Source organism: Lissotriton vulgaris, chromosome 2_1 (assembly GCF_964263255.1).
Source record: "Lissotriton vulgaris chromosome 2_1, aLisVul1.2, whole genome shotgun sequence".
In the NCBI taxonomy this organism is placed as follows: domain Eukaryota; kingdom Metazoa; phylum Chordata; class Amphibia; order Caudata; family Salamandridae; genus Lissotriton; species Lissotriton vulgaris.
In genome coordinates this window covers 213,428,288-213,451,326 of record NC_141687.1, presented here as the reverse complement: position 1 = coordinate 213,451,326, position 23,039 = coordinate 213,428,288, and the positions used below count along the sequence as shown (strand labels likewise).

The window sequence follows — 23,039 nt, the reverse complement described above, 5'->3', positions numbered from 1 at the left end:
AACAAGCATTGGCATAGACAAAAGGTCTCGTCTTTGGGACCTTATACGCTTTTAGACCTGTAGCACATTATCCAGGGTGCTACAACATTTACTGTCTTTTAATGTGGAAGCTTTGACACTAATAGGCATATTATAGAACTGCACTGAGAAGTAATTAAAGTGTTATTTTTGCATAACTAGTAGTCTGAACTCACATATCTTGAAGAGCTTTCATATGCTCTGTGAACTTGCTGCAATACCTGGTCCAGATATAGCAAACACAATTGCAACCCTGGCTATCGAGTCACACATGCAGGGGATAACAAACAACACAGAGGCAATTTAGACTGTCAACAGGGTCGTCTGTGCCTCCTGGCCTAAGCCTGGCACTCTGTTCATTGTGAAATCAGGATAGCGATTATATTGAGATACTGATGGGATTAAATGTTGAAATGCAATACCAGTGGTCATTGTGAAAAATAGGGTGCAGTTGAACTCCGCAACAAATGCAAGTGATATGCCAGTTTCATCCAAATAACTTCTGAGCGCTTACATTCACAAAGAGGTCAAAATATTTCTGTACCGCAGCTAGAGTCTTTCAGGTCTTAAAAATGTACCATTGATTGTCCCTAACAAAAGAACTTGAATTTCCAAATGTTGCCTAGTCTGTCAGCCCTGTGTGTTTAAAATGAAGCGGTTTTCATCCATTCTGTTACAACTCCTTCAGGAAAACCCTAAATCCCTGTAAAGATTGTGTAGCTGACACCAACGTTAGTGGGCTGTGTTGCATTATTGACTAAATATGTGCCCAAAAAAGAACGTCCCTTATTGCGCAGTGTGCAGCATGAGTGAAAGGACAACCGAAAGTAATTTTCCATGGGATTCTGAAGATAGCCTTGCCCCCAGTTTAAATTATTTCTCACCCCCTAAAGTTTGTGTCTAATTGCACCCCTGGCAACAGATGCAGTACTGCAAACTCTTGTTATGCAAGAGTTGTGGATGAAAGCCTGTGTGCATATTAGTGTACACACAAAAATCTAAAGATGCCACAAACTGCAGAGCTCTCTGGCCATGTAATCAACCTCCCCACTCCCAGAAAGCATCCATTGGTGCGGTGTCATCCAGTGTCACAAGTCAAGTGAAGAATAGACCACAAGTGCACCAGCTGCCGGAAGGTAAACCATTACTACAGAGGGCGGACTGCATGGACAACTATTTATAGCATCACTGTCATTAATGTGGCTAGTGGAATGGCTAGTGGAATGGAGAAGGGTGCTGGTAGGGTGAGTGGGCAGGGAAGAAGAAGGGATGTGTTGAGCCAGAGTGAGCCGGAGACAGCAGGTAGAGAGCAAGAGGGGAGTAGGTGTTTTTAGCGAGATGGAAAGGGCGGGAAAGTGGAGAGCTGTGAATGCAAAGAAAGATGTAGTGGTGATGAGAAAGAGAAGGACGTAACAGGGGATGGGATTTCAGCATGTTGGTGATAGCATGATAAAGGCAGGGGAGAACAGATGGAGGAGAGGCGGAGTAAAAGAGGTGAAGCTGGCGAAAGAGCAGGAAGGTGGGGGTGAAGGATAATGGCGGGCGAATGAAAAGGGAAACTTCAGAGCAGGAGCATATAGGAAGAAGTGATGTTGGAGTGAAAGGGGGTTGAAAGTAGATCAAAGTAACTAGAGTGTGTGTAGAGGGGGCAAGGTAGAAAAACAGTGAACAAGGGAGATAAACATTCGGTGTTAGAGGTTTAGTCTGATGAAAAGGGGTGGATGATAGTGTGACTGGTATTACCACCTTAAAACAAGTGACTCTAACCCACCTCGTTCGCCAGCTTGTGGTACAGGCTCTCCAGGTAGAGCGAGGGGATCCCCCATGGTGCTCAGCGCCAGTGCATGCACCCGACGAAGTTGCTGAAGTTAATCTCTGAGCTCCGAGAGTGTTCTCCCTTTTCCATGTTGCAGACGTCAGCATGGTTTCCCGGACACGGTGAATAAAGTATGTCCACCACACAGGGGTTTCGGCTGCCCCAAGGAGGCATCCGAAGACAAGTGCGCGGAGGGGGCGGGGAAGTTTCCTCTTAAAATGAGCACAGGAAGCACCACCAGCAGGCTGCATGTGTGTTTGATAGGGGAAAGGTGGGGCGGCGAGAGGCCTGTATTTCTCCAATAAAAACAAACCCGGAAGTGGTGCGCGTGCGAGCGCACTTGTGCCCGCCGCTGCAGGAGGAGACCGCCATCTGTTTCCAATTAACGGGTGCAATATTTGGAAACAGACGGCGCTCATGCTCGCTCTCGAGCACCCTAGGCCACAGAACAGAGAAGGCGAGACATGCACCCAATAGCAAGTGATAAAAAAAGCACACGCACGAGCGTGTGTTTGAAATTTAAAAGCCCTTACTAAATGTCTCGTAGAGCAGTGCATGGGCGCTGGCGCAGGCGAGACCTGAAAGGTGATGAAGGTAATGCCTGAAGTAATCTTAACCCCTGGTAATCGATTGCATGGGGCTGCATTCTAGGCCTTCGTTTTACATCCCTGTGCTGCTATAGACAGATACTCCCTTTATGCAAATCAGTCTCGGCCCTGCTCCAATAGGAACAATGCAGCATGAACTGCCAGGCAAACTCTTCTCCATATGGGCCCACAAACAACCCCAGACCGGTTTTGATTTACTTCGGTCTCATCAGTGGGGGTATAGTTTCAGCTCTACTGCACAGTGAACATAGTTTTAGTACAGTGCCACTTCCTAGTAAAATGTGCTGAGTTATTTAACACACAAAAGTTGATGGGAGGAATGCTTGCAATTTGTCTAACAACTGCAAATAACTCTGGGTAGTATTGTAACCCATTGTTCGTTTGACCACTATGCCACATCGGATTAGATAGAGACACAAGCAAATTAGCCTTAACTCTGTTCCCATAGGAGCAGTTCAGCTTCAACTGCCAAGCTAGGTCCTCTCTGAACTGGAACACAAGCAACCCAAGACCAGGTTCACACTGGACTGTTCCTAATGGAGCAGGATAAAGAATGATCTGCAAATATGAGGGTCTGAAATGAGGTGGCATTGCGGGCAAAAGAACAATTGTAGGAATGATACTCTGAGTGATTGCCAGTGGTTCGATAAATTGCAACCAATACTCCCATCACATTTTGTGTGCTTCATGTAATGCCCTAAGTGGCCAATGATATGCCCACATGTGGAACCGGTGTTCACTGTGCCACTGGAACCAAAGCCACACACAAATGAATATCACAATCGGGGCAAAATCTGTCTTCGGTTGTGCGTGCTCCAGTTCAGGGAGGACCAGGCCTGGCAGTTCAGGTTGTTTTATTCCTTTTGAAGCATGGCCAACACTGCATTTGCATATGGCTGGGTTTAAACTGAGGCGGCACGGGGAGCAAGAGAGTAATGGGTTGGAATGCTATCTGAGCGACTGCCAGTGATTAGACTAATTACATGCATTTCTCCTATCTTTTTGTGGCTAGTGTTTATTAACAACTGACAAACTAGAGTAAAACAAAAGATTGTTCACGAACTCTTGAAGTACTAAGTGGCCAAGATCATGAATGTAGGATGAAGTTCCAAGACACCCCATTTCTTTGAGGAAGACCTGATTACTGGGCAGTTTGATGACAAGGTCCCGGAAAGAAAAAAATACATAGGTGGGATAGTAACACTTGCCTACAAACAGAGAGGTCTATGTTCACAACGAATTGGGTTGCATAATTATTTATCATGAGCCAAAGAAGGTTTAATGGGGAGCAATCTTTGATCTTTAGGCCTTGGATACTCAATCTGGCCAATTCAATTTGTATGTCAATTGTAGGTAGTGTTATTTGCTTGAGCAACCGGAGATAAAGTGCTTTACTGTAAACCAAATGTGACCAGTTTAGGCCAATGTATTGAGAGGCAAACTAGAGATCATGAAGTCACTTAAATACGAGAGATTAGTAAGAGCAGCAGCTGCAGCTACAGATAACAAAGCTCGAGGTCCAGATCTTTGATTTGGAACAGCTGGTGGGTGGCTCTAGATCTGGGGCAGCTGACCATCCATTGGAGATGGTGACAGCCAAATTGTGTCAGGTTTCACTAGAGGAGGCGCAGCAATGCTGGAGGGCATCTACTCTAAGAGTATACACCCCAGGAGACAAAATTGGGCAAACTAATATACTGGCTGCTGACTCGGGAAGTTCCTAGCAGGATGGTACCATCAATTGGGGCGTTTTAAGTGAGGAACTACCTACAATTACTCAAGCGTTTGCGACCTACTGTCAGAGACTGTATGCGTTATGCCCAACTCCTCAGTGAGCCACAGAAATCTGGTCCTAGATGCCTTGAGATGCTCCGACTAGGCATCGGGCTTGAGTGTGAACGCCAGCACATCGGTTCCGATGACGTTAGCTGGTAATGCAGTGGATCAACACTGGGGCCCTGAAAGAACTCCTTCATGTACTTAGGAATGCAAATCTCTTGCTTCCCAGACCTGGCTTGGTCGCTTAAATTTCACCCTCTTGCGTCGATGCTGGACAGCGACTTGTGCAAGTTGAGCCGCAAGCCATTTAACCCAATAGACTGCATTTCTCTGTTGAAAATGTGTTTAGCCCAATAGCTCTATGTCCTAACAAATTACCATCCTCTCATTCCCAGTAAGTGATTCCGCTCCTTAAATTTGAAATTGACATCCTTCATCTGGGCAGGTGGGCGACATGGCGTGGCTTTTGTGTCGGCCACCAAATCGCTGCTTGATGGAGGCTTTGGCTTTCCGGATCTCCATGGGTACTCGCAGCACACCTTAGTCCCTGTGAATGAATGGTTTACAGAGGCTAGGATGATTTCGCCTATTGTCACAAACCACAACTTTTAGGCTTCTTGATCTATTCTATGGTGTTCCCATGCCCTCTACGACGCCGTCCTGCACTAAAGTGACAATACTCTGTTGCAAACCTGCTCTGTGCCTCACTTGATGGACTCACTGCGTCCCAGACACACCACCGCTGTTGCGTGGTACCTGGCTAGGCCAAGTGGCTGTGGGCTTCTCTCAGTAGGACCCCAAAGGTATTACTTACCTGGGTGACCTTTGCCAAAGGGGGCTCCAGGAACTGCAGGACCAACACAGCCTCTCTGACAGATAATTCATCCATTATCTTAATCTACACCATGCTCTCCAGAGTCAACTCCCAACAGGCGCATGGATCCCTAAATATAGCCCCCTTGAGGTGAAACTCATGATTGGTCTTCTGGGCAAGAGTGAGATTTCTGTGCTCTGTCGCTCCCTAATGATCAACACACCAGATCTGTTCTTACAGCTCTGTTGCAAATGAGAGGGCTTGGCGGACAAGCTGGATGACAAGGACTGGCGAGAGGCATATCTGGCCCCAAGGAAATTGTCTATTTCGTCGCGCTTGCAGTGGTTCCAGAATGACTATCTTCCTGCAAAATATCTGTGCCCTCAGTGACTACAAAGGATGTGCAAGGTGGTATGTGCACGCTGCTCCATCCAGAATAATAACTTTCATCATGTAGCTTGCTCATGCCCACTCTTGACATCCTTTTGGAGTGGGGTGAGCCATTAAAATCTCTGAGGTCCTAGGCCACCGAATTGACTTGGGAGCGCGGAAGGCACTCTTTGTTTTCTTGGAGGGAGTTGGTGAATCCCGCTCAGAGAGAACCTTTACAGGGGTGGCATACATGGTGGCCAAGCAGGAAATTGCTCGCTGCTGGAAATGACCAGAGCCCCTGGTGGTGTGGCGGAGGGGCGTGGATTGGTGTGCGTGCCAAGAACAACCAATTTACAAAGCTTGAGATTGTCCTCAAAAACATGAGAAAATATGAACTGCGTATTTAAAATGTGTAATTATAATGGGAAACGGTCAGTATCCAGTGGTCAGATCCAGAAATATGATGTCACGTGCTTGTAACTATCTGTGGATAATTATGTGTACTGTTAAACCTAAAAAAAAGTTGCATATTAAAAATACAAGCGATTAGTTCTAATTAAATTACCATGACAGCCCAAACTGAGGAGCTCTGTTGGAATTCAGTGTCCGGATTGAATGAGAAATCTGGGTAAACTACAAAGATAACAGAAAAGTTTCATGCAATGTTGCCATGGTTTCATTTGATTCCTAACATTCTGCTGTTTTAAGCATTTGTCGAGTCATGGATTTCCAAAATCTAAATCAGGGTTTCCCTACACCTCCTCAGAACGATTACACGAGTTGGGGGGTCATGAGGACCATCTAATGTCCACGCTTTCATGAACGAGAATAAATATTTTCTGCGTAATTCTGCACAGCAAAATCCGTGCTGGTCCTGTAGTAGGGCTATTTGATCACCAAGGGTCACCCCTGTGGTTCCAACTGTAGCTATTGGCATTAAGAAAGTAAGAGCTGATTAAGCACCTGGCCCAAAAGACATGCCGGCAAAACTAGAAGAATAAATAAATATTGCTCTGGCTGCATGCACTATTCAACACCTGCTACTTCACGTGGCAGATCACATCCATTTTGGAAGGGCTTCATTCTCTGCCCAATATAAAAGGCTCCCATATATGCCAGGAGGAGTTCAGCATGATCCCTTTCCCGGACACAGAGGCCAAGCAGCAAGTTATCTCTTGTATAATGATCTACAACTACGGGCGCCGGATCCAAAGCTCCTCCCATGGAGTCAAACAGGCTTTAAGGAAACCCATGGCACTGCGTTCAACACAGTAAATCACAACAATTAGGACGCAAACTGGAAGGGTGATGTATTAATAGCATTCTTTTGAGTGCCATACAGGTACTATTCACAGACACATGGTTGTGTGTCAAAATGGGAGATGACGCCTCTCTATCCAGGAGAATATATTTGAGAAGTTTGAAACATCTGTGTCCTCGCCCAACTTTTTTTTTATCCGTATGGGGCTGATATGGATTTTAACCTCCTTAAATAAAAGTGTGTGCCCCCCTAAACTGGAGGTGTGGAGGGGGGGAGGGGGGGAAAGGCTAGTCAATTCCTAATGTACACGGACAATTCAGTAATGTTTAATTAAACAGAAATTGGCTTACAAAACTCACTTCTAAAGCTAGGTGTTTATACTGAGTGGCTTATAACCGAAGTATTAATCAGGAAGATGTTAATGTTTTGCACATGGCAAAAGGCTTAGCCGGAGAGGCGGCTAGAGCATAAACAGCTAAACTATTGCATTTGCTGATTCCTATACATTTGGGCCTGAGACTCAATAGAAAAGGATCCCTCTCCAGACACGCAGAGCACATTAAAGTAAAATAGGGAAAGCTGATGTAGGTCTTCTTGTAGTGAGCCAACAACCTGCCGGAGCCCACTTTTAAACCTGTTCCGGGCAATTAAAAGTGAACCATATATGGCTTCCCTAAAGTATGGCTGGGAAAAGGTCCCATCTCACATAATACTTATTTGGAAACGGCGCAGTGCACTCTCTTCAGAAGGCTATTTACCCTACCTCCATCAACATCTCAGGCCCAAATCAGACTAGAATGTTATTTGCAAAAACACAACCACTAGATCAGGCAGGCCGACTACTTTCCCACTAGCACAGACAGATGCAACAGGGACAGGCAGAGCTCCTTACAACGATCTCTATGGAAGGAACTCTGGCCATGCAGGTAACTAAAATATCCCCACCTGGAGCCCTTGGATAACTCAATCAACACGTTTAACATGGGTGAACTCTCGGCTATACAAATCCTTAATTAGGAATTGCCAGTGTACCTGCTCGTTTGTATTTGAGAACTCCCTTTGCTCCGCTCTCAAGCACGTCAATCCCTCAGTACAAAACGCCACCGACGATTAACAGAGGCAATCTCGCTCAAGTGAACACGTGAACGGGCATGGCAAAGTTGCAGCCCGTTTGGCTTGGGTGATATAAAGCAGACTTGGAAATATAGCCAGCCCGTCAAAAGATCGCCATTTTCCTCCTGTAAAGGTTAATTCTTTGGCCCACGTATTTTGCTGCACCCAATGCTTTACCAAAGAGTGTTCCTAAAGTAAATACCTTTTAAATAAGTAAACACCATAACATGCAGAGTTGTCATAAAGGAAGGCATTAACACCTCTGGCGTGCAACTCGCCAGTAGTGCAGAGATTTTTAAAGCAATTCTAGTTACGGAATCTGCCCACTGAAGTTTTTGACAATTGAGTGAACGCCAGGTGGGAGGACCCTTTCCTCCAGAGTCGTGGTCCGTTCACCTTCAACGACAAGAATGCGAATGAAGTGCCAAGAAGTAGGAATCTAAATGGAGCCTTTAGGTCTGATCTTCTACTAGAACAAATGCCCTGCTTACGCAACGAGGGCTGAGCGCGCCCCGCCCAGGCCGCTGTTGGCCAGAGGGCAGAGTTCAGAGCGGGCCACCTCTTCCCTGCTTTGGGTGAACGCGCTGTTCCGAGACAGCCCTGAACGCCCCGCCCTTCGCACGCACTTCAAAACGTAATGCTGTGAAGGCACTAGGTGAAAGGCAAGATAATATTCCAGCCTCAAAGAACACGTCCAAGTGACAGCAGCTCAGAAATGGCTTCACCTTTCCACCCAGCCTTGTGCTGTGCCGATAAAAAAGAACTCTTTTAAACAATGCCATCCTGTCAAACACCGATATACCTCAGATAACTTGAAGAAAAACAATTGCACTCTTAAGTCCCAATTAGTGTAATAAATAGGAATTCAGGAGGTAAATAGTCACTTGCAACTAACACATTCACGCCTACAACCAAAGCAATTTAAAAACATATGCTTTTATAATGTACAACAATGTACAGGATTATACACCAATATACAAAACAAATACATAAAGAGCATAGTACCTCAGTGAAACAGAACCACAAGACATATACCTAACCTATTACAGAATATATGATTACATGTGTGTTACAAGTGACAATAACACAAAGAAACAAAAACCGTCCCTCGGCCTCAAAGTGACTCCATATTGTTTGTTTGTTACACTGTGTAGACCCGAAGGAGTGGATGACCGGGATGGGTAACACACAAGTAATAATATATCGTGTATTAGGTTACCTATACCTCGTCTTGTGGTTCTGGGGCACTGGGGGACGCCAGACTGGCAAGCCGGGCTAGCGGGCGCCTCACCTGGACCACCAGGAGGCCGATTCTGACATGTGGAGAACGGGTTTGGGCTACAGGAGAGGTGGTGCAGGTTACGTGATCTCGACAACTTGAAAGGGTTGCTCCAGTTCAAGTGGGCATTATTAGCACGTCGGCACAGGAGGACTGAATTTATCATTTTGTCAGGTTTTAAGTTCCCAGTCCTGCCCTGTCTGGGGGCACTATGCACTTATTTGCTTTGTATGGTTGTCTTTTTTTATTGGGGTTTAATCACGTACATTGTTGTATATTATGTTTTGAAGTGCTTTGATGGTTGGATGCATGGATTATTAATTGGCATCAGTTGCACGTGGCTATTTTGCCTCTAAATTTCTACTGATTCAACTATACGAGACCCAGGGGTGCAATTGTTGTCCGAGTTCATTAAACCACAATCCAATAACACTTCGCTCCAATCTCCACTCATCTCCTGCCCTCAACCAAACTGTGATGCAGTTGCAGATTTCTTCGTTGCAAAGGCCAGTTAGAATCAGATCTAAAGTCTGCCCTGACTCAGCTCTCGCCCTCTTCTGACTCCTCCCTACCCACGAGCCCTTTCACCCCTACCGGTCTCTCCCCTAAAAACAATGCCTTGCTGAGTCGATTCACTCCCAACACTGACACTTTCATCCTTAGCATACTCTCGACTCTGAAACCTTCTAACCACTTTAATGTCCCCCTCACCCCCCAAAATTCTTTAAAGAAACAATAGGATCTTTAGTCCCGCTCTGGTCCAATATCATCAATGCCTCATCACCAAGGTGAGATCCCCGACTGCCTTAAGGTGGACCTAGTTCTCCTTATTCTCAAAGAACCCACAGCGGACCCTAAAGACCTGAATAACTATCGACCTATCACAAACACCCCCACACTGGCAAAACGATGTGAGAAATGTGTACATGAGCAACTGCGCAAACATTCAGCATTTCCAACTTCTCGACCAATTCCAATTGGGCTTCCGTCCAGGCCACAGCACTGAAACGGCCATCACTCATATAGTGGATGTCGCCCTCACTTTGCTTGACCAGGATGAATCCTACCTTTTATTACTACTTGATCGCTCATCTGCATGAAACCTACTTAATTTCTTGGAAGGTAGGATGGGGCTAGCTGGCACTGTATTAAAATGGTTTGCCTCTTTCCTCAACAACAGAACACAGAGTCAAATCCAATGAAAATCTATCCTACTCCAGTCCCTGCACTCTGGGTGTCCCCCAAGGGTCCTCGCTCTCCCCCACGTTCTTCAACCTCTTCATTGTTCCACTTATGGTAATCCTCAAAACATCCAATACCACATGTACTCAGATGACACCCAACTGTACATGAAAATAGCCTCTCCTGAAGACATCAAGTCATTCAACGAAACTCTGCACAAAACCCTCAATTGGCTAACCTCGAACCACCTCAAACTAAACGCCCTTAAAACGGAATTCCTCCTCATCTCTCCCACTAGGCAAACCTCCACTGTCGAGAAATATCTAAGAAACCTCACTGCCCTCAACTTACACACCACACAACATTGATTCCACAAAATCATTGGGAATTTTGCTAGATAAGAACCTAAATATGCAAGATCATATCAGAGCTTCCATAAAAAGGTGCGAACTTCCAACTTAGCATACTTAGAAAACCCAAACCCTACCTTCCGCATGATGACTTTATCTGCTGTTCAAGCACTAGTCATCTCAAGACTAGACTACGGCAGTGCTACGCTATGTGAACTTCCAAAACTCAGCTTAGCCCACCACAGAGCATCTCTGAATGCCGCAAGTAGGCTCATCACAGGCTCCAAGAAAACAAATCACATCTCTCCGGACCTCAAATTGCTTAACTGGCTTCCATTTGAATCAAGGATCCAACTAAAACTCGCCAGTATGACCCATAGAGCACTACACTTCAACAATCCTCTTTACCTGGTTAATTAAGCTCGAACTTTCAGGAGGCTCACGGCCCTCAAGAGCACCAGCACATTGCTGCTCAAGCCGAAGAAATTCAAGAAGATGAAAACCTACAAGCGGACATTCTTGGTATTGCTTGAGAATCTGGAACTCCCTCCCTGTGGAAACAAGACTGATCCCCTCAACATTTACCTTCAAGAGGGAAGTGAAAGCACTACTGATGAAGACTGCGCTGAACTAGATGACGTTCTCCTTTTATCCCCTTCCGGGATTAGTCAACCAATTTGCTACCTGTCATGTTTCACAGCCTCAGTCACCAGCTTTTTTGTTGTTCTTTATGTATCTCTCATTCTATATGAATCTTATGCATTCTACCGGATGTCTTCCGCAACATGTATGTAAAGCACTCTTGATACCGGCTTGAGTCATGTTTGCGCTATACAAAACTTTAAAAAGAAATAAATAAATTGCTTTTTCTTTAACAGTTCTACCCTGGCCTCCCGGGTTTATGGGATGCTCTTGTTGTTTTAAAAGATCTATCTTACACAGCCAGATGCGGAGGGGCCACAACCCCGTCCCCCTTCGGCGAATGCAAAATAACGCTCTAGGGAGATACTGAAGTGCGCAGCTGACCACAAACCCCTTTCCTTTGCACATCTCAAGGAATACCTAAGACATGATTACATCCTCGCGCGCAGAACGAAGTGAACAGAAGGCGACAGCTTCAGGGGTGGTACAGGTTCCCTATACTCGCAGAGTGGGAAGAAGGTGGCGGCTACAGCGGTGGCACTTGACTCAACATGTCCAGCGGTGACACACGTGCCCTAGACTCACAGGGCTTTATTGAATTATAACAATGCTGTTCATTTAAACAGAAAACCAGGCCAGTACATAGGGTTTGTACGTGGCCTTGGGGCGATCTGCACGTTTCCTATAGGGCACCTGTTCAGTTTTAAATTTAGGGATTGTCAGTAACAATTAAATTAAAATAAAAGAAATTGAGTAGCAAAACAGCACGGCACTTCCTGGGTTAATGAAGAACATGTAAAACACACAAACTGTCAACATCTACATGAATTAGTCGGGAATCGAAATGTACGAAAAATTCGAAAATCGTAGCAAAAAAGGTCTGCAATGAAGACATATGCTTAAATCAAAGGTAATGGAACATTTGGTATATGCTTGGTGTTAAGTGTCAGTATGTGCAGCACGTCCTGTTACAAGGTTCTACTCAACACGGATTCCTATTAACACCTTAACTAGAGCAGTTGTGAGAAAGAGCACCGTGAAATGTAAATGTAACTGTACTTATGATAGCGCTAACTACCTCGGAAAAGGCGTCGAAGCGCTTTTAGGCAAATAGCACGCTACTTTAGAAACAAATAGGATTAGCAGTGTATTAGTTTAGGGAAACAGGAGTTAATTTGAGCGGAGGGCAGGTTTACATGAATTTTCTCGAAAAAACCGTTTACCGTTGCCTCAAAGAAATATCATATTTTTAATAATATTACATGGTCTCTGCATCCCTCCAATCACGGGTAGGTCAGACCAGCGGGTTGGTTTTCCGGGGACAGGGCGCCCCAGGGCCCGTACAAACCTTGGGGCCCTGGGGCGCAGAGGGCCGGTGAGGCCGGGGCGTGTTTCCTAAGGACGGAAGCGTTATCTAAGGGGTCATGTTCGGGCTGGGTACATAGCAGCTCACCTGGCTAAAGTCTCTGCTCTCCTGCGGGTGGGGCCGGGTTCCCCTTCCAGGATCGCTCTTCCTGCAGCTGCCAGGCCTCGGTCTGTTTGGGACCTGCCCGGTCTGTAGAACTCCCCTGCCCACCTTTTTGTCTCCATGCATTCCACGCGAACGACAGCACTTACCAGCCTGGTCTGTCGAACACACAGCTCCACGTGGAACCCGGGCCCACGATACCTCGAGCAATTCCAAGACGGAGAGCCCCGCTAAGCACTCAGTGCACCTCTATCTGGGTACATAGAAGGCCTCTGCTGATACAAGAAAGTGACCCTATCTTCAACCCCCACGCCCCCAACTCCCCCAATCCATCTCCTTCTGGCCTGGGTATCCCACTCTCTTCCAGTAGTGACCCACCACAGTTTAACCAAGAACACTTCAGTCCAGCCTGCAGCTCCACACACTGCGCACAGGTACAGGCACGCACCTATCCCAGGAAGGGGGCTCCACAAGGCGCCTCTGCCACCGGGTCTCAGCTCCGACCTGCATCAACCGCGGCTACTCTGCACTTGGGCCCTGCGGCTCTTTCTTGTGCACCTCATCTCATCATACCTGCAGGATCCCTTCCCGTCGTCATCGATTTCTGGAGATAAACTGTACCTTAGTTAATTCCCGTGACCAGGGTTTCAAGTAGCCACCTATTTACCAGGCAGCCAAACAAACTCCTAATACCATCATTTGAATAGTTTCAGGTCTCGGGCGGATCAGGGAGTGTTGTAAACTTGCATAACCTTTCTTAATCCCAATGGTAAACAGCACGGCCATCTCTCCTTACCTTTCCAGCCCCAGATCCAGTCATTCAAGACAGTTTGCAGTTTCATGGCGGCTTTTAGGAGTTGTCAGCTGCTGGAGAGGGAGAGGCGAAAGAGAGGCGATCTTGCTGGAGCTCGGATAATAAAAATATTCGCTAGCCAGAGATTGCCTCACCACACCAATCACATGCTGATTGCACAACTATCTGAAGAACAAGGTCTGCGAGCCCCGCCTCCCCCTGGCAGCTTCAGTGAGCTACGTACGCAGAAAAGCACTACTGGAGCAGGAGGGTGATCAGGGAAACAGACAAAGCTATGGTTGTCAGTGGTCCTGGATCTTCACAGAATCCTTACTTCAGAGTGGAATGGAAAACAAAATCAGCCCTGGCAAACATGTTCCAGCCAGCACCGCACTGCAGGGGTGGCTCCAAGAATGGGGTGACAGAACACCCTTGAGTCATGGAAGCCCTTCCAGTTTTCAAAGCCCCAACATGCAGCTCAGAGGAGAAATACCAGTGTGGCAGAATGGCCAACGATGTCGTGTTGTAGTCACTTTTCACGTCACTTGAGCCAACTGAAATAAAACAAGCATTTGCAAAGCCAATAGGTGTCGCCTATGTGAGATATATTGGCTCTGCCAATGTTTCTTAGCCATGTTGCAACATGGCTTTAAGTAAAGAAAAAGCTGCATAATACAGCCAGTGTTAACCGCGTCATAATACTGCTCTACAATATGGCAAAAAAACGGATAAAAGCCAGTAGATCTCGCATAGGCGAGACCTATCGGCTTTGCCAAGGCTTGTTTTTTTAATAAGGTTGAAATGGAGAACATGTGCACGCAACGCTAGCCTAATTTAGAGAATGGATAGCTTTGTAAAATGTATCTACACGCCATTTTATCTACGACCTTCTTAAAACCACATTCTTAAAATAGAAATGAAAAACACCAGTTGTTCCGGTGCAACGTTTAGGGGGAGAGAGGAGGGGGGGAGGGAGGAGGCTGCCTGGGCCTCCTTGGAAGATCTTGCAAATTTGAGCCTCGCCCTGTGAGGATTATGTGTCCTTTTGTATCTCATCACGCACATCAGTTAATTCTCCCCATTTCGTCGCAGTATTTAAATGCCCTAAATATTGTACAGATTAGGAGCCTTTGTGGAGTCAGCGCTCATAATTAGATTTGAATTGTTGACGACCTCTACATTTTGTTTCAGAAGGGTCACAAAGAACATATGGCGATCACTGACAGAATTCATATACATATGAAAGAGTCACTATATTGGTCAGGTCTTGAAAAAAAGAAGATTTTTAAAGGATCAAAACAAATCATAACAATTTACTTGGTGATGGGCACATTTTAAATATTTTTGCTGAAACCCAATTTTCGGACTTTGTTTAAGCACTATATAGGTTTATCAGTAAAACTACATGTTAGTGGCAATGTGTTGTGGCCATTTCAAAGGAAAATGTGCTATCTGTAAATGATAGTGCACTACCACATCATGCTTAAGTAAGATATGTATGAAAAGTGAGTTTTTAAACAAACTGGGAAATATTCCTGCTTCTGCCCAGATAATGATATTAGTGAACTAAGAGGCAAGCCAGATTCCCCAACTGGCACCACTAGAACACTAATTCAATCAATGTCACCATGCTAACAAGACCCGTTAATTTAGACATTTATATAAAAGTATGCCATGCATGATTTTCATGTTAAACATTTCATGACATATTGGCAACATTTCCCTACTCCAAAAGGTACACAGACATCAGTACATGAGAAAACAAGCATTTGCAATGCACTAGGTCTCGCATTCACACAAGTTTGAGCTATTGGCATTGTATATGACAATACTTTTTATTTATCTTTTGCGTTATAAAACATAAATAAAAGGCATTGTCCTTTACAATACTTATAGCTTAAAGTCTTGCAAATGGGAGACCTATTGCATTGCAATAAAGGGTCTTCTTGACCGCTTGTTAGATTGTAAATATCAGAGGAAGAGGCCGGCTTGCGACGTCTTCAAAGTAGTGATAAATAGTGCAGTGAAGAAGATTTGTAAGTGTTGCAAATTACACAGACACAAAGTGTGAAGTGAGAGTTACAAATGATCCAAACTATAAACACTAGCAAAGCGCTCCAACACCTTTCGCTCTGTGATTACACTATCGCGGCTCAGCAGGAAGAGCATGGGGGGGGGGGGCTATATCCTGCCCTCCCCGTGATTTGAGTGTGCAGTGTGGCATTGCGTAATGTCATTGCTATCTTTGGCCTAATAAAAAAACACTACAGCTCTTGGCACAGGGCGGGCTGTGCTTAAAGGCAGGCATGGAGAGAGGGACGGAGGGATGGTCTCGGCTGCAGCTCCAGCCTCGTACAGTGCCCCTGCTATTACTAGTGGCCGAGAGGTGCAGAGGTGGTGGTATTGGTGGTGGTATTGGTTGTGGCATTGGTGGAGGTGGTGATATTGGTGGCAGTGGTATTGATACTGGTGGTGGTAATGGTATTGGGGTGGCGGTATGGATGGTGGTGGTGGTGTTAATAAAACAGGCTTTTGAAAACTACCTGTGAGGTGGCTATAGTACAGATGGCATGTATGACAGAAGTGCTGTTGTCAGCTTCAGCCCATTAGCACAGGATTATGTGCTACCTGGAATTCACATGACTTAATTCGCTAATCATTTCTAAATCCATTTTACTTGGGGGGTGTTGAAACAGACACAAGATAATGCCTGGTTAAAGTAACTGAAAGCAGGTGCCCGTGTAACGGGGGCGGCCGTGCTGCTTATGAAACACAAGTGGTTTCAGCTGAAGCAGCACATGTCCGGCCTGCAGTAGGAGAAACTCAATAAAGTAAATAGTGCTTACAGACTAAATAACAGGTCCTTGAGATGGATAGGGATACCCTTCCTTTTAAGAAAGGTGTCTCTCCGGTCATTGATTCCTATCTAATCAGAAACATGCAATCTTATGTCTCCTGGAACCTTCCTCATGGTATACGGCGCTTTTGGTTCCTTTTGAGGCAAGACCTTCTCCCTTTGAACAATTTATTATCCAGATGGTACGGCTCCTCAGCAATGTGCAACCAGTGCAATAATTCGATCCAGGACATTGCTCATGTTCTTTTTGTATTCCCGGCCCTTCTGTTATATCGACGAAAGTGGTTGAGACAAATTTGCTTAAAATGAAGTATTTTGTCTGCCAGCTCTTTAATGGATGCCATTCATAATCCGCCCAACGAAATGTTTTGTTACAACATTTTTAACTTTTTTTAAAAGCTTTCTAGATATATATTAGTGGATATGAAATTGCTTCTTTCTTTTTTTTCCTCTTCCACATTTGCATGTAACCGTATTTTGCTTTTATGTTATTCTTTTATGTGGATCTCATGTGAGTTCCAAAATCATAAATAAATGTTGAATTGAATATTCCAAAATATATGGAAGGGTCCCCTGGTAATTATACACAGGTAGGGGTGGAATGCTGTAAAGAAGAAAAGACCTGTGCTTTGCAGTAAGTTGAAATAGAGTCAGTTATACTGACTGAACTAGACTGTACTAGAGGAAACCAATTTCTAAAGGTGAATAGTCACTGTGTTCTATAGTAGTGACTAGGAAATCAAGCACTGTCCGTTTGTATAACTCCACACAACATGAGAATTAATAAACATGGTATAACAGGTAAACACACAAGATAAAATATGAAAGGTATAAACACAATTTATTAAAATGCCTCCCTATGTGGGCCTGTAGTATTGGCATTAGTGGCAAAATACAACTCCCCCCCCCTTTTTTTTCTCAAAAGAATCAATAATATCTTGCAACATTGCCCACTTTTTTTCTCAAAAGAATCAATAATATCTTGCAACATTGCGCAGAAGTTAGCAGATTATATTCTCCCCGCCTTAAATAATATGGTCTTAACGAAGTCTATGTAGACATTAGACCTTTCTGTACCACGCTTTAACTATATAAGAAAAATTTGTAGTATAACACAATAATGCCAAATGTATTTATAAATAAAGTCTCTCAAACAGACTCGCTTTTTCTAAACAGGTGATGAACCTTTGCCTTCTAAATATATACACACAGTTTGGAATAAAAGACCAGACAAGCGTGGTAAGTAAATGAGATCCTTTTTTCCAAAAAATCTTAGGAAGAGACTATAATGTTCCTAAACACAGATCGATATTATATACAATATGTACCCCAATATACAGGTATCCAAAAATTCAGAAAGGGACTCAAGTTCGTACCACACAGACTACGATTGAAATACAAGTACGTGGCTCCTCCGTGGTTTCTTTACTGCACACCTGGAATTGAAATTAGGAGAATATCTAACTAATAAATTCACAAACAGTAGACTGTTACCCACGGTGGGTTTAACAATCTGTCAATTTTCCTCATTCAAGGTCGCAGTACAAATCTGCAGATAATAACAATGTATGAAAACCGGATGACACATGCATATCCGGTAGACTAAGAGGCCTTCTCAATGAGTAAAAGAGAAACGTCTATTAAAATCAGGTACTCTCTCTCAATACTGTTGATACTATTTTTACATCTAAAAGACTTGCATTAGATTATCAAGTGACATCAAGAACTAGAACTCATTAGTATAGACCCAGTAGGAAAGCAATAATAGGCTCCTACATCTGCAGATAACAACAATGTATGAAAACCGGATGACACATGTATATCCAGTAGACTAAGAGGCCTTCTCAATGAGTAAAAGAGAAACGTCTATTAAAATCAGGTACTCTCTCTCAATACTGTTGATACTATTTTTCCATCTAAAAGACTTGCATTAGATTATCAAGTGACATCAAGAACTAGAACTCACTAGTATAGACCCAGTAGGAAAGTAATAATAGGCTCCTACATAAGCACGTTTTTTCTCCTTCTCCATTAGATAACAGGTACAATGTGAGACAATGTCTGTCAGTGTATTTTAGCTAGAAAGTCATCGAGAAGACCGTCAACAAACAGCTGGCCACCTTCCTCGAGACGAATGGATCCCTCGACCCATCGCAGTCCGGATTCCGTGCCAACCACAGCACCGAGACCGCCCTCATCGCCGCCACCGACGACATCCGAGCCCTGATGGACAACGGGGAAACAGCGGCCCTCATCCTCCTAGACCTCTCCGCGGCTTTCGACACGGTCTGCCACCGCACCCTAGTGCAGCGCCTCAGCAACGTCGGAATCCAGGAGAAGGCGCTGGAATGGATCGTCTCCTTTCTCGACGGAAGAACACAAAGAGTCCGCCTACCACCGTACAAGTCAGAGGCCACCAAAGTCATTTGCGGCGTCCCTCAAGGATCCTCACTGAGCCCGACTCTCTTCAACGTCTACATGAGCCCCCTCGCGGCCATCGCACGCCAACACAACCTCAACATAATCTCCTACGCCGACGACACCCAGCTGATCCTCTCCCTGACCAACGACCCCGCCGCCGCCAGAGCCAACCTGCACGAAGGGATGAGAGAGGTAGCCGAGTGGATGACGACGAGCCGCCTGAAGCTGAACACAGATAAGACGGAGGTCCTCATCCTGGGCTCCTCGCCCTCCGCCTGGGACGACTCCTGGTGGCCCCCCGCCCTGGGCACCGCACCCAAACCGACGGACCACGCACGCAACCTGGGTTTCATCTTGGACTCCTCCCTCTCCATGACCAGGCAAGTCAACGCCGTCTCCTCGTCGTGCTTCAACATCCTGCGCATGCTTCGGAAGATCTTCTGGTGGATCCCCACAGAGACCAGGAAGACCGTCACCCAGGCCCTCGTCACCAGCCGACTGGACTACGGCAACGCACTCTACGCCGGAACCACCGCCAAGATCCAGAAGAGACTCCAGCGCATCCAGAACGCCTCAGCCAGACTCATCCTCGACATCCCACGACACAGCCACATCTCCGGACACCTAAGAGACCTGCACTGGCTCCCGGTCAACAAGAGAATCACCTTCCGCCTCCTTACCCACGCACACAAAGCTCTCCACGACCAAGGCCCGAGCTACCTCAACAACCGAATCAACTTCTACGCTCCCAAACGCCACCTCCGATCCGCCAGCCACTCCCTCGCCGCCGTCCCACGCATCCGCAGAGCCACCACAGGAGGAAGGTCCTTCTCCTACCTGGCCGCCAAGACCTGGAACTCCCTCCCGGCCGACCTGCGCCTGACCCAAGACCACCTCTCCTTCAGGAAGAAGCTCAAGACCTGGCTGTTCGAGCAGTAGCGGCACCCCCCCCCCCCCCCAAAGCGCCTCGAGACCCTACGGGTAGGTAGTGCGCTCTATAAATGTCTTTGATTGATTGATTGATTGTATAACCATGAACGTTTATGTGTCACAGAAGTATATATCTAAAAATGTTTTTTTAAATTTCTAGATAAATTGTGAATCGTCAAAGTGTCCTGAAGAAGGTGTCAAAATTTTAGATGCACACCGAAACGCAGCGTCGACCTTTGTTACTTTGACCTTGTGTACCTTGACCCCCTTTTGGCTTTTTTTAAATAACTCACTTCATTTCGATGTACGTTTTATTGAATTTTTTTAGACTGTAACCCACATAGGGAGGCATTTTAATAAATTGTGTTTATACCTTTCATATTTTATCTTGTGTGTTTACCTGTTATACCATGTTTATTAATTCTCATGTTGTGTGGAGTTATACAAACGGACAGTGCTTGATTTCCTAGTCACTACTATAGAACACCGTGACTATTCACCTTTAGAAATTGGTTTCCTCTAGTACAGTCTAGTTCAGTCAGTATAACTGACTATTTCAACTTACTGCAAAGCACAGGTCTTTTCTTCTTTATTGAATTGAATATTGGCATTGCTTATGACATTTTTTTTCTTTTTTTTAAACATAAATAAATGGTATTGTCATTTACAATGGCAATTGGTGAGCATTAGAGAGTAGTAGAGAGTATTCCCAGACACAGAGGAACACACCACACAGTGGATGCTTACATCAGTAAACCCACACTGTGGAACTCCATACTGCCCAGATGCTCTTAACCGCCCATGCGAGAGGCTCCAACCCATTTCCACATGCGAGGAGATTATGAAGACCTAGTACTATAAAAAATAAGTCAAAGATAACTCACTGTGCTTATTAACGCTTTCTTCAACTGATGGACTCACACTTCCCGAGTTTATGATACTGTTATTAGGTTCCTATGTTACTGTCACCAGTAGTAGACCTGCCTAATAATATTTGATCTCTTCTGCTGCAAGACTTTGTTCATAAAAACAATTCATGATGTGTCTTGATCTGGTGCCAGGATTTATTCACACAACTTACAACAGTCAGTGTCCTGCCTGGCTGTAGAGACCTCTCCTTTTCTCCTGTGATTTTGAGTTTTGCAATTACACCTGGCACTCACTGGTATAAGCTGCACCTGGCATTGGAACTTTGGGGAGAATTATTTGCTAGAGTACTTGCTTTTTTCTAACTATAATTTCAGAAACGTCATGTAGTGGCAGCGCATTCCAAAGCATTGATCCCACATTCTACTGAGCAGCCAATGGATTCTGTACCTTCAAGGCTTTGTATGATATGGACCTCAACCTTCTGTTACCAGATGTGCAGCTACTTATATCAGGGCCAACACAGGATCATAGTCTGTCGTGAACAGTTCCCACATGTTTAATCTCTGGGCAGTCTGTTCCCAAGACACTGGTTGCAGTGTATAGTTGTATTCCTCTGTCAGGATTTCTTCTATGCCCTGAATACCCAGTGTCTCCTGTAGCCAATATCCTGTGTGAATTCTTCAAGATGCCGTAAAGTAATCAGGTGAAGGAGCACACAGGAAACACCCTGACAAGGAGAGAGTTTATTGAAATTAATTTGCATTTATAGCACTTACTATTCCTGGCAAAGCACTGAAGCCTATACATTGACAGTACACATAAATGGCCCCACTGTGAGCAGGTGTGGTTAGATGTTCAGTCCTGGTACCTTTGGCTCAATGACCTTCCAAGGAATCCTCGTGACCATATCTTCCCATGCCCAAATTAGGTACCCTGGCAAGCAAGACAGCACAGCTGAAAAACCATTAACCACATCGCTGCTGTGGTTATTTTTCCCCTGTGCTGGAAATTGCCATTTTGCTGGTGTCATGACGAGCTCAGCTCGTCATCAGCACAGCTCAACTGTGCCTCATGACGAGCTGAGCTCGTCATGAGCATGGAAGGGGTTAAGTGAAACTGGCAGTGCATGGAAACAGGGCTTAAGGACTCTGTCACGGTTAGCGAAGTTCGAATATTGTGAGGGATACGAAGGGCCCCCCTTTTTTGATGCATTGGTAACCATTGTCCTGTGTGCCACCATCATCCTATGCTGCCATTAATTTCGCTTTTGTCACTGGAAGCATTCATCTTGCAAAGTACATCTGGCTAATAGCAGAGCAGGTGTACTGGTCCTATAAAAGCAGTGACAGCTCCAAGTACTTCAGTGAAGTTAGCAGACACCACCAGGGCCTAGGCAGACCATTTCCCAGATCTGAGATGTCATCAAAGAAAGGGATTCTGGGAATTGTAGTCTTGGTGCTGTGCAAATGACTAATTTAAACAATGCACCTGGTGCAACTTGTCTACCCAATGAAAAGCTAGGACCGGACCCGCAGTTGCAGCCAGGAGACATGCTGCCGGAGGGTAACACTACACACAGGCTGGTTTGGGTACCCTGAGGCGCTGATGAACTCACAGCTGCCTCGGGGAAAGTATTGTAGGGATGGGAGCGAGCGAGAGCTAGAGATTGGGAAACGGTAATGACGAGAAAGGGAAAAGGATGCGGCCTAGAAGGTATGTGTAGAGAAAGAGGTGAGTTAGAGGCAGACAGGTAAAATAGTGAGGGATGTGTAGGGTGGTTCAAGGTAAAAACACCAGTGAGGTAGAGAGCAGGGCAAAATGGAACTTGGCATACACAGACATGTTAGAAAGAGTAGTGAGTGAGAAAGAGAGAGAGAGGGCTGATGAACAGAAAGAGGGGGAGGGGAGCCAGAGGTGAAGCTGAGAGGCCAAGATGAGGCAGAGAAAGAGTGGTAACGTTGATACAGGTGTAAAGAGAGGGTGATCAGGTACATCATGCACGCCCAGCGGGGCAGGGAGCCCCCACAGGGCCCCCTCTAAACCTCAGAACTATGCATATCTGGGAGACAACAGAGATGCAGAGAGAGAGAGATTGTGGAGGTAGAGACAGGGAGAGAGAAATGCACTAAGAAAGGAGTAAGGTAGTAAAAGCGATGAAGTAGAGGGAAGAGCAGTAGAACGAGGATGGCGAAGCAGCGAGTGAGTGGAGAGGTGCAGCAAGAGGTTTGAGGAAGAGGCTAAGCAGAGAGGGTAGATTGAGAGGTAAAGATGTAGGCACATAAAGTGGCAGAAATGAAGTTGTGTGAGGTAAAACATACTGAGTTTCAAGAGGCATTTTGATAGTGAGTGATGAGGAGACATAAGTGAGCTAGAGAGAGTTGAAATGGAGATGGGGTAGAGGGGTAGAGAGTGAGGTAAAGCTAGAAGGGTGAGGCTGAATATGTGAGGTGTAGTATATATAGAGAG

The 23,039-nt window shown here is 45.4% G+C and overlaps 1 protein-coding gene across 4 annotated transcripts in view; it reads right to left on the bottom strand.

Annotated features, from left to right (window-relative positions):
* Positions 1 to 23,039, bottom strand: part of POR (cytochrome p450 oxidoreductase) — a 532,686-nt gene that overhangs the window by 453,236 nt on the left and 56,411 nt on the right. Inside the window, exon 1 of one of the 4 annotated variants that reach the window (XM_086954765.1) lies at positions 13,499 to 13,683. The exons of 2 other annotated variants lie outside the window; for them this stretch is intronic. In XM_086954765.1, the coding sequence (XP_086810891.1) occupies positions 13,499 to 13,544 (46 nt within the window). In that variant the 5' untranslated portion in view covers positions 13,545 to 13,683. Of the gene's footprint in view, positions 1 to 13,498; positions 13,684 to 23,039 lie in introns of those variants that run through there. One more of the 4 variants, XM_086954767.1, reaches the window with a different exon arrangement.